Below are 14,792 nucleotides of genomic sequence, written 5' to 3'. Positions count from 1 at the left end.
TTAATTCTGTATTGACCCAATTTCCTTCCATGAAAACTGTTATGGCAAATAGATATAGAGGAGGAGAATGCTCCGTATCAAATAGGGGCCAAGAGGATCATCAAATAATTAGATAAATAAAAGAATCGAATGTAAAAAATTCTAACTTTGTGGGGAGTGGGGGGAAGGGCATGTATACGGAGAGTTGAGATGTTCACCCGTTGACGGGGGGGGGGGGGGGGGGGTTGCAGAATCTATATAAACAATATACATGTTTTAAATTATGTTGAAANTGAGGGGGGGGGGGAGGAGTTGCAGAATCTATATGAACAACACACACAGTTCCATTTACTTGCGTTGCTCAAATAAACAATAGAATGTCGAAAGTTGCAATTTTAGGGGGTGCGGAGAGGGAGGGGGAGGCATGTATGCGGGGGATTGAAATTTTTACACGAGGTGGGGAGAGGGTTGCAGAATCTAGTTGAGCAACCCCCCCCCCCCATTGCCGTCAGCATGCGTTGTTTGAAATGACGCTGAAACTGGCGAACGATTCTGGTGAAAGATAGGCACGAGTGTACTCTAGGCATACTGAGTGCAGGGACCCTTTTTTTAAAATAATATTTTAAATTATGTTGAAAAAACGATTGAAATTTATTTTCTGAACAATCATCTTTTTTATGCATTGATTTTCGAACTAAAAAATTGATTAATTCAATAAATTAATTAATTTATTCACCCGCTCAGTTTTTTTATTTGTGGAAAATAGACGCATGGATCCAAAGGGATGAAAATTTAGGAGAGTGAGGGGGAGGGGTCTGAGATTACATTTTTATCAAATTTACCCCTCCGGAAATATGTACTGATGTTTTATAATTTTTTAAACAATGAATTTCGGTGGAAATACATAAGTATGCGGGTTCTTCGAGGGGTTGAAGACAGCCGCATGTATCCAGAGGGGCGAAACTTAGGGGGGGTGAGGGGGAGGGGGCTCAGACTACATTGTTATAAAATTTACTCCTCCGGAAACATGCGCTGATTTTTTATTTCTTAAAAAATGAATTTCGGGGAAAATACATGAGTATGTTGTTTCTCCGGGAGGTTGAGAAATAAATCTTCTTGAGTTACTTTCATTCCCATCTGAACCCCCTGTGAAAACCCCATTATCTTGTATTTTTCCCGATATCGATTGTTCAAAAAATGATAAAAAATCCCAACTTGCTTCCGAAGGAATGACTCTTGTAAAAATGAAATTTGTGACCCCTCCCGGTTAACCCCCTAAATTTTCACCCTTCCGGATACATGCGGCTATCTTCAATCCCCCCAGAGAAGCAACATACTCATGTATTTTCCCGAAATTTTTTTTTTACTATGGAAAATTAGCGCATGTTTCGGGAGGGGTAAATTTTATAACAATGTAGTCTCAAATCCCTCCCCCTCACCTCCCTACATTTTCATCGCTGCGGATATATGCGGGTGTCTTCAACCCTGTTGCATGTCAAGTACGTGAAATAATTAGAGTATTTTTTTTTTTAATTTGTTTCTAGCAATGTACATTCACACTTTAAGTATTTTTTCCCCACTCATTTTACAGAATTTTTAAGACTTTCAGTCGCGTCGTTCAGAGAATCATAAAAACCTAAAATCCAACCAAACATTTCCAGAATATTGCTCATTCGAACCTTTCACTGCATTTCTCTTTAGAATTTGAATCGTTTTATTTTCTCAACTTGTAAAGGACATTTTCCATTTTTCCTCATCGCTACAAGACTGTCCTGTCCCTTAGACGAAATTTTATATCTTGAACTGTTTATAGCATCGAATAACCCATGTTCTTCCAGTGCAATTATCACTTCCTTTCCCTTATTGTACTCAACCCTCGTGAATCCTGAGGTACTTTCCTTCCAGGACCCCCGCAATTGGGGAAAACGCCCCACAGGCGCCAACGGTGCCCTACCCATCTCTTTATGACCTGCCGATTTTTCCACCACCATTCTCCTATCAGAACACAGTCCCTCCCATCCTGACGAATTTTCCACCAATCATTAGCACATTGAGATGTCGGAACTTCTCCTTCCATAATTCTTCATCCCTTCCAACTGTCGCATTTGCAATTCGTCTCCAAATTCAATTTTTGTAAAGTAGTATTAAGTCATCTCTTAGAACAGAGACATCTCAAGCATCTATTTCCGAATTTTACTCTCAAATGTGTAAAATATAGCGAAGTGAAATTATTAGTGCGTGAGTGATTATTTCCAAGTCTCCATCATCTCCATCATTTCCAAGTCTCCGCACAACCTAACACTTTTCCGTTCAATTCCTCTCACTTATTAATCAACTGCACAAGAATAAATTCGGCGTGCAGTACAAATCGCAATAATCGTTCTGTAGAGGTCAGATCCTTGGAATTTACAACTTCAAGGAATTCAAATTTAATGCGGTATTCTAGCGATTTGATACAAACCTCCCGGAGAACCCGCATACTCATGTATTTTCCCCGAAATTCATTGTTTAAAAAATTATAAAAAATCAGCGCATGTTTCCGGAAGAGTGAATTTTATAAAAATTTAATACCAGACCCCTCCAACTTACTCCCCTAAATTTTCACCCATCCTGATACATGCGGCTGTCTTCAACCCCCCGGAGAAACCGCATACTCATGTATTTTCCCCGAAATTCATTGTTTAAAAAATTATGAAAAATCAGTGCATGTTTCTGGAGGGGTAAATTTTATAAAAATGTAATCTCAGACCCCTCCCCTTCGCCCCCCTAGATTTTCATCCCTCCGGATGCATACGTCTATTTTCCACAGATAAAAAAACCGAGCGGGTGAATAAATTAATTCATTTATTGAACTAATTAATTTTTTAGATCGAACATCAATGCATAAAAAAGATAATTGTTTAGAAAATAAATTTCATTCCTTTTTTCAAAATAATTTAACATATTATTTGAAAAAAAGGGCCCCTGCACTCAGTGCGCCTAGAGTACAGTTCGCGCCAAAAGTCGTGCCTATCTTTCACCAGAATCGTTCGCCAGTTTCAGCGACATTTCAAACAACGCATTCTCAAATAGATTCTGCAACCCTCTCCCCACCTCGTGTAAAAATTTCAATGCCCCGCATACATGCCCTTCCCCCCACTTCCCGCAAAATTGAAATTTTTTAGATTCGATTCTTTCATTTATGCAATTATTTGATGACCCTCTTGGCCCCTATTTGACCCGGAGCATTCTCCTCCTGTATATCTATGTGCCATAACAGTTTTCACGGAGGGCAATTGAGTCAATACAGAATTAAACCAATAAAAAAATTCCAAAAAGAACGATTTGATAATCAATTATATGAGAACGTCCTTTTACCATTTTTGCAAAATATTTCTCCCGCCACTGTTGCCAACTTGATCGGCACGGACGAGAAGTCGACACTGACGCCATCCGGCGGCATTCCCCCTACTGACTTATTTTCCCCTTCAATATGCAAACAGTTATTTTCCTTAATTAATAGGAATTAATGTCATTAAAGGTACTAAAATTCATTAATAATTCCTAGATTAACATCCATAATTGTTTCACTTATCATTTACCCTTTTTTAAACGAAAAAAAGTGCCCCGATTAGCCACCTAACAGCCACCTAATTAGGTGGCTACTACGGGTCTCCTTACTCGCCAGGGGCACGAACACTAACCGGATGAGCAAAACACTATCACTCCTAAAACCTAAAATTAAATTGATAAATCAATCAAAAATTTGCTCACCTCAACTGCACGCCTGTCACACAACAGAAAAGCAATATTGCAAATTCAACAATTTTTAAATGATGTACCCAGAACAGCATAAAGCAAACCCTTACAAATAACCGTAATAAGGGAGAAATTTCACCAAAGAAAATGAAAGAAAATTTTAATAAATAAATAACGATTTTTGTAAATATTTTGTAAATGCACACACGCGCGGAATGGCGCAAATTTCGAATCAAATCGATTAATATAGACCGATAATCCGCCGCGCATGGGCAGTACTAATTACCGACACCAAAGGGAGCCACACGTAAGGAGCTGCCCTCAAGAAACTGCCGGCCGTTTACGGAACTACCCAGTTAAATTCCGACAATAATTCCAGAACATACTAACTCCCAGAAAGGTTTCATTTAAATCCTTCTTGAAGCGGGGGGTGTTATGTTCAAATTATTTCCAATAAAAAAACCCTTTAAACCTTCATAATAATTAAACAACCGGTCAACTAATGAAGTGCCAAGAACCAAAATTATTCCCCTTGATGAGACGAAAATTTTGAGCCTTCAATCACCCTATTCGGACCAACTTGAAAAAGAACCCCCACTACCTTACATAATTAAAACCGTTTCCCTCAAAACTAAAATACAAAATCGAAGTTCTAATATAATCTAAATACACCAAAAGATTCGTTTAGCACGACGAAACTTCCGACATATCGTTAAAGAAAAACGCCAAAAATTGCAAAAGTTATTAACAAATAAATTTAGGAGGGGCCCAACTTTCCCACATAAACTATTTTTGCTAAATCCTAAAATAATGGGTCTACGCAAAAACTTCCGTAACAAAAAACGAGCGGACAAACAAACCAAAGAGTTTAAGCCCTCAACAAAATCGGACAATATTTACAATTGTTATTAACAAATTCCCCCAAAATTTTCAACCTCTTCCAATAAATAATACCAAAATACCGCACCATAAGCGCCCCATAAGAAAACAAGCCAACAATCTGCAAATTCGGCTAAAAAACCACGGAGCTCACCATAAGAAAACAAGCCAGCAATCTGCAAATTTGGCTAAAAAACCACGGAGCTAGTTAAATAAACAATAGTAACATAGCAATTGGCATAACTTTTAAACAACGCACCCATTTGAAAAATGTTATTCATAAAAGTTGGCCAGCTGACCGAGACCCTTCCAGCAAGCAATAACAACCCCTAAAATCATCAACCCCAAAACAACCCCCAAGTCAGAAACAAACATAAAAATTTACAGAAAAATTAAGACTAATTCCAACACAATAAAATAAAATAAAAGACATTTCAGGCTACTTTCTGCTATACCAAAAATTCTTTACTAAAATTTCCAACAGCGAGATATTCACCCTGTCGCAATCAACGCGCATCAGCACCTGCCGAAATTTTCCCCCACCAGAAAATCAAAGCACTCAGGCCCTCCTCCCACAAAATCGATAATTAAAAAATTCAGTCGCGGATAAATCGGGAAACTAATACGTTCTCCGATCATCGATAATTCAAATTGACCATTATCAAATCGGGAAAAGTCAATCCTCCGTAATAGCTCCCAACAGAAATCAGTGAATCTAATTTCGAGGGTGGTCCCCTGCGTACCGACGATCACTACCGGATAGTTGGTCGATTTGATTATTGGAAATTTGGGTGGTCAAAACCCCTCATCAAAATTTGCGAGAATATCACATTCTCTAGTATCCAAAAAAAAAGAGATACCAATTTTCGGCCCTAAAATTACGCGTATAAACCAGTTAAGACATTCGCGACTCCAAATGCCTTACGGTATAAGTGTGTGTATTTATAAACAAGTCGTACTAGTATTGTAAAAGACTGCGAAAATATTGTAACCTGTAAATCTTGGTAAAATCGAGAGAGAGACATCTCAGTAAACATCTTCAACAATAATTTAAACTGTCTAAGAAAACAACGCATCGACTACAAGATTGTGAGTAAAATTAAATTTAAAACCATTGTAAATTTCAAATCTAGTACTTAGCAATAACTAGAAAAATCAATCAAATCAGACTGTCAGTAACTTGTAAAATTGCTGTAAAAATAGAATCTATTCGGAAAAATTTCAATTAAAGGGCAAAGATAATTCCAAAACCGCTTTAATTATTCCAAAGATCCCCGCAGAAAATTTATAACGAAATTGGGGGCCCTATATTCGAAGAAGAGAATAAGGTAAGAGTGAGGACAAAAAAAATCCTCATAAAAATTCGGGAAACCGCGATAAGAAACATTTTATCGCACGTTATTTTTATTGTTTACCAAGGAACTTACATTATCTACACAATAGCTCAATTTTTATAACTCAGGAATTACCGACGGAAAATCCTTCGGATATAACACCATCTTCAAATTGATTTTCATAAGCAAAATTTGACTAGCAGAACTCAATATTTTCTGTTTTTTTAAACAACACTTTTCATTAGAAAATTCTAAGAAAATTTGAATTCCTCCCCCTTTGAACGAAAAATTTTTATTCACAGCAAATTCCGATGAACCCAGGTAATCCTTTATCATGTCGTCTTCCTGCTGCTGTGGCCCTTGCTTCTGCGGCCTGTTCAGCTTCTCGCGCTGCACCTATTTCTTCGTTTCATCGGTTGACGATTTCTTGCAAGTGTCTCATTGGTCTCTCAGGTAGTACGTTGTTTGCTAATCCACCCACATCTCCCAAATTCTCATCTTGGTAATTATTTCCGTGCTGTCTTAGGAAGTTTCTCCGCGTACGTTCTATCTCAGCACTGACGGCGTCCCTTAATTCATGAGGTGAAATCATGTCTACGTCAGATAAACTATCGATCGAATTGAATGAATAATGTCTCCATAGATTCACTCACAAATCACCAAGTACATCAGCCATCCGCTGCTGTCTCACTCGTGGTATACTTTCCCAGACCAATCCTGATCTGTCAAATTCTGCCTTGCTCCGTAGGGCACTTCTTGCAATATTCCCGCAAGTTGCTCTCCGGTTCTTGGTACTATTGAATCAAGCAATTGTGATCTACGTAATGGAAAATTATCTCGACTCACGTGTCCAGCTCCCCTGCCAGAATTCATTAGCCTATGCCGCTTGAACAATGCCTACTTTTCTGCAAGTAGCTCGTACAACATTTACAAATATATTTGAACCATACCTACTTTTCTGCAAGTAGCTCGTTCAATATATATTCTTTCGAGTACGCTCACGCAGTACCTACTTCTCCAAATAGCCTAGGTATCCCTGAGTCATGTTACGGTAACCCACCTTCAACCTGCAATCTGCTGAGGTTCGAACGATCAGTCCATCGACCCCTCAACTATTTGCTGACGCGTGTTCCGTGACCAGTGCACCGTCGATCAGTCACACTCAAAAATGCAACGTCGTTCCCTATGTCGACTTGCTTCAAATACAGACGTCGCTCAGTACGTAGATTTGAGAATTTAATGCGAACGACACTCAGTACGTGGAGTTAAAAATTTAAATGCTTTGACCTTTGTATCCGAACACCGCTACCACCAAATGGTGTACCCAGCATGGGGGGTACTTATAATTATAGTAGGTTTTAGGCTCAAAGGGATAAATCCCACCAATCGTTTGTCGGCATTTAAATATAGGAGTTTATTAGATGATTATAATTACTATAACATCTGACTGATTACTAAGAGTTTACGACTTTTGTAGGCGTCGGAGTTCAATTCAGATCTGATCTGTGCAGACCCAACCGTCTCTTAAATAATACAATGATTGTTTACATTTCATCATTTGTTCAGCATAATCCAGTTACGCTAGCAAGTGTTACGTTGACAATTCTGTATATCCACATATTAAACAATAACGCAATTGACCAAATCTGGGGTATAACACTGTCATATGACACACAGTCATATGCTCGCTGTCCCCTATTTGTTTAATCTTTATCGGGAAACTTGCAGAAATTCTATTGAATTTCTATACTGTTTCGTAGTTATTGACCTCTTTGGTCATTTGCTGATTCGAGGTGAAGAAATTTATGATATTCAAATGATAAAAATTGATGAAGTGATTTGGATTACCTCCAATATTTTGAATTTTCCTGCTGTCAACCTATACGATAAGATTGGAACTTTATTCCCTAAATTGTAACTAGCCCATTAACTAGTGGAACCTACCATGATAGGTAGTGGGTTATTTATTTACTTTGTAATTTTTCTATTTACACTGAGTAACTTTCCATCGGACACCAACAAGTTTATATTTGTGCAATATCTCTAATGCATCTGTGATATGTGGGTCTAACATTGGCCTCCTTCTTGGGTTTTATTTAGGAAATTAGTTCAATTCAAAATTGATATTTTTGTTCGGTTAAACCTGTGATGTGTATTGAGTTGGTGTCTGGGGTAAGAAGCAATCTGTTGGGACTTACCTGTTAGGTAATATGGTGTACGATTCTTGCAGTTCAGTACATAATAGGTTTTTGTGACTGTTTATTATCTAGTTTGATTTGGTTTGTTTGTAGAAATAAATAGAATATGTCCCTGAAGAGGACCTCGCAAAAGGGGTTGAAATATTGGGCTTGATCCTCATGACTTGATCAATTCTTATCATTTGGACATCATAAATTTCATCACCTCGAATCAGCAAATAATCGCAGAGGCCAATTACTACGAAACAATTTTAACAATTCGGTCGAAAACTTCTCCACAACATTGGGTTTCTATTGAACTTTTACTGAAAATTCTGAGTTTAAGGCTGATTTTATTGCATAGTTTCGCACCTTCAATGCGCTTCTCTTCTATTGGAAATATCTAATAGCATCAATTTTACTAAATAAATGAATAAAATTTCTTCTTCTCTACAAAGCCTTCTACGGAAATATTTTCTGTAAAACTTCCTTTAACATGAACTTATGACGATCTTCGGATAAACAAATAAATTCAGAAAATTACTTCTAACCACCCGAAGTGTTTGTCACAAACTGCCCTGGGCTTAAGGCGTCCCAACGCTGGACTTACCTTCAGGCGCCAACCTATTTCCAAATATTTCTATTGGCGAAATAGACAAATTCCAATTTTATTTCAATTGACGACAAAATACTAGAAAACGAACTTCATTACCCGTACTCTCAATACACAAGGGGGAAGAGGATTGTTGCCTCCTAGCGGACAACCAGAATTCCAAGAAATAAAAATACAGGGTAGAATTCTATGTCTACAAGAAGTTGAATATATTTATAGACAAAAATACACAAAGAAAAATTAATGATATGGAAAAAACCGAAAAGAGAATATATAAATGAAAAATTGTGGAAATTGAACTGGACTACTTGCCTTCGCTTGTGCTCCCTCCGAGACTCAAAATTAATTAATTTGAATCTCTGTTTTTAAAATAAAAATATTTTTGGCTCTTGATAATTCAATGGTCACAAACTCCCTCAGTTTTTACTACGTTATATTTATTTTTTTATTAGAAAAAACAGATAACGCCATTTAGAAAATTTGAGCTGAGGAATTTTCTCTATTGAATAAGTAGTAAAAAAATCGATTTCTGTTGATTTTGCCTGTAGAAAATTTTTCATTGTACATTTTTACAGAAAAAAATACGTACAAATGAGCTCCAGAATTTTTCAATAGAATGGGGCAAAAACTAATAGAAAGTTCTGTAGAAATGAAATGAAATTTTGTCACACCCCTGCATGGAAAATTGATACTTTTCCCCCTCTCTACATATGAAAAAATCATATAGAAATTTTCTATACGGATTACGTATAGAATTTCTGTAGGATTTTCGTATATGATATTGGGATATTCGGAAAGTCTTAACTTTCCGCCCTGGATATACAATATACTATTCTTAGGAATTTACAAGGTTCTTCCACGAAGTTTTCCCGTACGTGTATTTGTCGAGTAATCAAGTTTTATATATTCCATTCTACCCCATTGATCATTCTACCTTACTTTTCATCAAGGAGCAGTTGATGGTTCGATAAGTAACATTTATCTCAAAATTCCCGCTTTGATCAATAAAAAAGACATGAAAAGTCATTGAAAAATGCTCATGGTACATCCGATATCACTAGCGGAAAGTTAAATCTTCCAGCTATGTAGAAATCTATTACAGACGAGAAACTTTCAGACATTATCCAACATTGCTTTGTCCTCGCGTTCCCTTCCATAATCAAGATAAGATTCATCTTATTCTGTATTTTTGAGATTCATCGTACCAATTCCCAGTTTTTTCCCCTCACACCATTAGTTGTCCTAAAACAATTTCTTGACTAAGGAAGAGGTTTTGTGATATTTGTTTTCAAATCTACTTATTTCCTATTTATGGCCCTCAATCGAAAATAATTTCAAATTGATTTGTATCTGCATCGGAAAAGTACATTCCCAATCCATCCATTGACTGAGCTTTTTTACACCGAGGATAACGACGTCGTGAACATGAACTTAGATGATGTTGTAAAAAATGAATCCTCTTCATATTCATATAAACACACTTGAATTTAATAAAATTTCCCTAAAGCGTCCTCAAAACTAATGGAATAACCCTCATGAATGTTTAGAAGGCAGCACGAGGATGAACGTCAGCGGTGAATCCGGTGGAACTATGGCCGTAGCTGATGAATACGACGATGCATGTAGCAGTGGTGAAGAAGATGCAGGTGCAACATTACCACCGTGGGAAGCAGCAGCTGCTTCTCTGACCCTGGGCTTTCTAATCCTAGCGACAGTCCTAGGAAATGCACTCGTGATACTCTCCGTATTCACCTATCGCCCACTTCGAATCGTTCAAAACTTTTTCATCGTCTCTTTGGCGGTTGCAGATTTAGCAGTAGCAATTCTTGTGATGCCCTTCAACGTTGCGTATCTCCTCTTAGGAAAATGGATCTTTGGCATACACTTCTGTAAGCTTTGGTTGACATGTGATGTTCTCTGTTGTACAGCAAGTATTCTGAATCTGTGTGCAATAGCATTGGATCGTTACTGGGCGATAACAGACCCAATAAATTACGCCCAGAAGCGCACACTCAAACGAGTACTAGGTACAATTGCTGGTGTTTGGGTCTTATCAGGAGCAATAAGTTCACCGCCATTAGCAGGATGGAACGATTGGCCAGAAGAGATAGAGCCTGGAACACCATGTCAACTGACACGTCGTCAAGGTTACGTTATATACTCATCACTGGGGTCTTTTTTCATACCACTATTACTGATGAGTCTCGTATACCTCGAGATCTTCTTAGCCACCCGAAGACGTCTCCGTGAGCGTGCAAGGCAGAGTAGACTTGGCGTTGTAACCTCGACACGACACAGGAATGAGGTGGATGATGCCGAAGAGTCTGTGAGTAGTGAAACTAATCATAATGAACGATCAACAATGCGTGTTCACGCTAAACCGTCACTAGTTGTCGTCGAGGATGATGCTGTTACTGAGGTCACTATCAGCGACCCCGTTAAGAAAAAAGAACACACCAGGCGACACGGAGTATCTGCTAGCAGCGACACTAATGGTGGTGGTACGTCTACAACAGTCTACCAATTCATAGAGGAACGACAGAGGATTTCGTTATCTAAGGAAAGGCGGGCCGCCCGAACTCTCGGAGTCATCATGGGCGTCTTCGTCGTGTGCTGGCTACCGTTCTTCCTCATGTACGTCATCGTACCGTTCTGCCCTGCATGCTGTCCCTCAGAGGGTGTTGTGTATTTCATTACTTGGCTGGGCTACATCAACAGTGCGTTGAATCCACTCATCTACACAATTTTCAATCTTGATTATAGGCGAGCTTTCAGGAGACTCCTTCATATTCATTGAAGATCTAATGCGAGGGTTAAATCCTCGATGAATAGGATATTACGCAACAAGTATGTAATGGGTTTTTTGGCTTGTGGGAAGTTGTAAAACGAGCCGAAGGCGAGTTTTACAATCCCACGAGTCAAAAAACACCATTACGCACGAGTTTCGTATACTATTTTATGTCATAGGGCCCAGAATCCGCGATTCTACCGAGCGAAGGGAGGTTAGAATTGCGTGATTCTACCGAGCGAAGGGAGGTTAGAATCGCGTGATTCTGGGCACCTATGACATAAAATAATGAAATCAACACTCACGAAATTCTTTAATGACGGCAGTTCATAACGTTTCCAAGCTTCTTGCACCATGTCAAGATTTAACACTTTGTTTCAAGAAATTGCTGCATTTTGCTATGTTATTATTCGTAATCATTAATTGATTCATTCATGTTAGTAATTGGAATCGCCGTGGGGAGGGCAGGAGGAACTATCATTGCTCGTCGAAGCGAAATGTTTTCAGCTGAAATAATGTCCGTATATCAAATTGAATGGATGCATAAACATAGTAGGTTAGAATAGAGCACTGTAGGAGAGGGATCATGTACAGGAAGAGGTTCGAGTTGAGAGTTGATACAAAATATAATTCGGGGATATTAATGCGGGGGTTTTTCGTATCATTGTAGAATGCTTTATGAATAGCGAAGTTCAAGTGATATGAGGAATAATCACAAAGGAAAAATCGTCATTGGTGAGTACAAGTTGCGAGGAAAAATTGAGTGACATATAAGAAGTCTTTCGTTCTATATGTACATTGGAGAATTATACAACCAACGGCGCTATGAAGGCGTTGATGAATAAGTAATTTTCTACAAAAATCGACCAACACTCCAATTTTTTTCTAGATCATAGTGGCCACAATGGTTAATAGAAATGGTTATAATTATGTACCTTATATCGCTGAATCTACATTCCAGGATGAATGCATACTCTCCCGTTTACGAGGTTGTTCAGTCATTGGTAATAACTTTGTCGTGAAATGGAGGTCCCTGAAAAATGTGAGTAATTTTTAGCCACCTTGCAGCGCAGATTTTAATAACTTTGTTATTTTCAATACTGATTTGAGAGATCCTAGCGAGATTGAAAATTCGAGAACCTAAATTGGTGAATCAGCAGCGGATGACATCCAAAAAAATCAATTTTATACAAATCCTATATTGCTCTGCCTATTGACAGACATTTTCATTTTTTCGTTTTATTGAATTTTTCCAACGATTCTCTTCGGTAGGTTTTATGAGATTTATTCCAAAAATTGTATTTAATGGGAATACGCAGTAACGTATCAGCTGAGGAAAATTTTTGATGACTGCTCTGCATCTCAAGCCGAGCGCTACTGGGTATCTATACACGAAGGAAGTCTCCCCTTCACTACCATCGAATCATATTGATTAAATAAAATGAAAATGGGACAAGCGATGTGAAAAACCTCTTCACTTCCACCGTATAAATCGGGTTGAACACACTACCATACAATCTCATCCGTGAAGGAGCGAGAAAGAATAGTATATTATGTCATTAGGCGATAAAAGTATTATCTGCCAAATGTGGTTTTATAATCCGAGCCGAAGGCGAGGATTATAATCACATTTGCCAGATAATGCTTTTATCGCCATGTGATATACGCTATTTTATGTCGTTGGGCACGAAAACCGCGGTTTATCGGGCCTAATGACATAAAGAGTATATGGGCCATTCCGCCAAATATCGGCGGAAATCTGGCCTCAAAATTTTCGATACTTTTTTTTTGCTTCTTTGTACTACTTGTGTATAGAAAAAAAGATTTCTCGACTAGGAAAGGTCCCGTCTTTTAATTGGAGGGGCTGCGCAAGGTTCAACGATTTTACGCGAAAATTGTTCAATCGAATTGAACGTTCGTAGAAATGCTTAGAAAAAAAAATCAAAACATAGTTTTTGATCGGAAATTTTCGGAATTTTCCGGAAATGATGTTCATTTTCTCCCCCCACCCCTCCTCCATCGTGAAAATCGAAAAAGAAACCTTTAAACGTCATTTTTGGCAAATTCGCCATTTTTTTTAAAATCTAATATTTTTTTTTGAAAAATTTAGAAAATTTCCGATCAAAATCATATTTGAAATTTATTCGCTTCTATAATGCTCAAGTAAAGAAAAATAACAGATAAAAAATGAATATTCGAAAAATGATGAATATCATAGAACCAAGATATAGGATATTTCATGGAAACATTCTCTATTTTCTATAATATCATCATCGTCTATGGAAATATCGTCTTCTTCCTACAATATTATTATCTTTCAAATATTCGCTTTTTTAGAATCATTTTTCTGTAGATGAGCATCATAGGAGCGAACAAGTTTCAAATATGATTTTGATCGGAAATTCTCTGAATTTTTGAGATAAAATATCAGATTTGAAAAAAAAAATGGCGAATTTGCCAAAAATGATGTTTAGATGTTTCTTTTTCGATTTTCACGGTGGAGGAGGGGTGAAGGGAGAAAATGAATATCATTTTCGGAAAATTCAGAAAATTTCCAATCAAAAACTATATTTTGATTTTTTTTTCTTAGCATCTTTTAATACGTTCTATAAGAGCGAAAAATTTCAAGTCTAAAACTCGTAATCATGCGGACGGCTTCTAATTGAGCCGCGGGAGCTTTACGCGTTGAAAAATCTTCCTTTATATACATAAGAATTCAGAAGAAGCAAAAAAAAAATTGTCGAAAATTTTGAGGCCAGATTTCCGCCGATATTTGGCGGAATGGCCCATATTCTTCGTTTTCTCTCCTCCCGGCACTCCACTTATTCACTCCACTTATTCACTCAGTCACCAGAACCATCTATTTATCATATACGTAAAATAAACCTGAACGAATAGTAGTGATGTGCATAGCAGAAAATAATCATTCTCTTATTTTGCAGAAATAGGGGAAATGTTTCTCAAATCGAAAATATATTTTCTTGTTAAAGAAACTGTGCCAAGGAACAATTGGATATGGTTGTTCTTGGAATTTAGGAAAAATAGTTTTCTGAGAAATAGAAGTTTTATAGAAATTTTCTAGAAAATAAAGAAATGCCCAGTTAGGGAATTTCGAATGCCTGTCAATAATGTGCGATCACATTGTGGAAAACAGGATAGCTCTACATTAAAGGATTTATGGAAGAATCATGGTGAAAAAAAAATTTGTGACAGCAGGACCAACGTCTTCGGCACGGAGTTTTTGAAATTACTATGTAATATCAATCTAATGGGCCATTTTCGAA

General features: G+C 37.6%; 1 protein-coding gene across 1 annotated transcript; it reads left to right on the top strand.

Annotated features, from left to right (window-relative positions):
* The first annotated feature begins 10,281 nt into the window (after positions 1-10,281).
* Positions 10,282-11,517, top strand: LOC107046354 (putative tyramine receptor 2). The gene has a single exon (XM_015268957.1). It carries the CDS (start codon positions 10,282-10,284, stop codon positions 11,515-11,517), a length of 1,236 nt encoding a protein of 411 aa, XP_015124443.1.
* The last annotated feature ends 3,275 nt before the right edge of the window (positions 11,518-14,792 follow it).

This window comes from Diachasma alloeum, unplaced genomic scaffold (assembly GCF_001412515.2).
Source record: "Diachasma alloeum isolate Michigan unplaced genomic scaffold, Dall2.0 Dall_scaffold_01326, whole genome shotgun sequence".
NCBI lineage: Eukaryota > Metazoa > Arthropoda > Insecta > Hymenoptera > Braconidae > Diachasma > Diachasma alloeum.
This window is presented reverse-complemented; position numbering and strand designations above follow the sequence as displayed.

Bases quoted from the DNA above. Each gene is read 5' to 3' on its own strand.
- LOC107046354 (XM_015268957.1), top strand. From the start codon at position 10,282: ATGAACGTCAGCGGTGAATCCGGTGGAACTATGGCCGTAGCTGATGAA.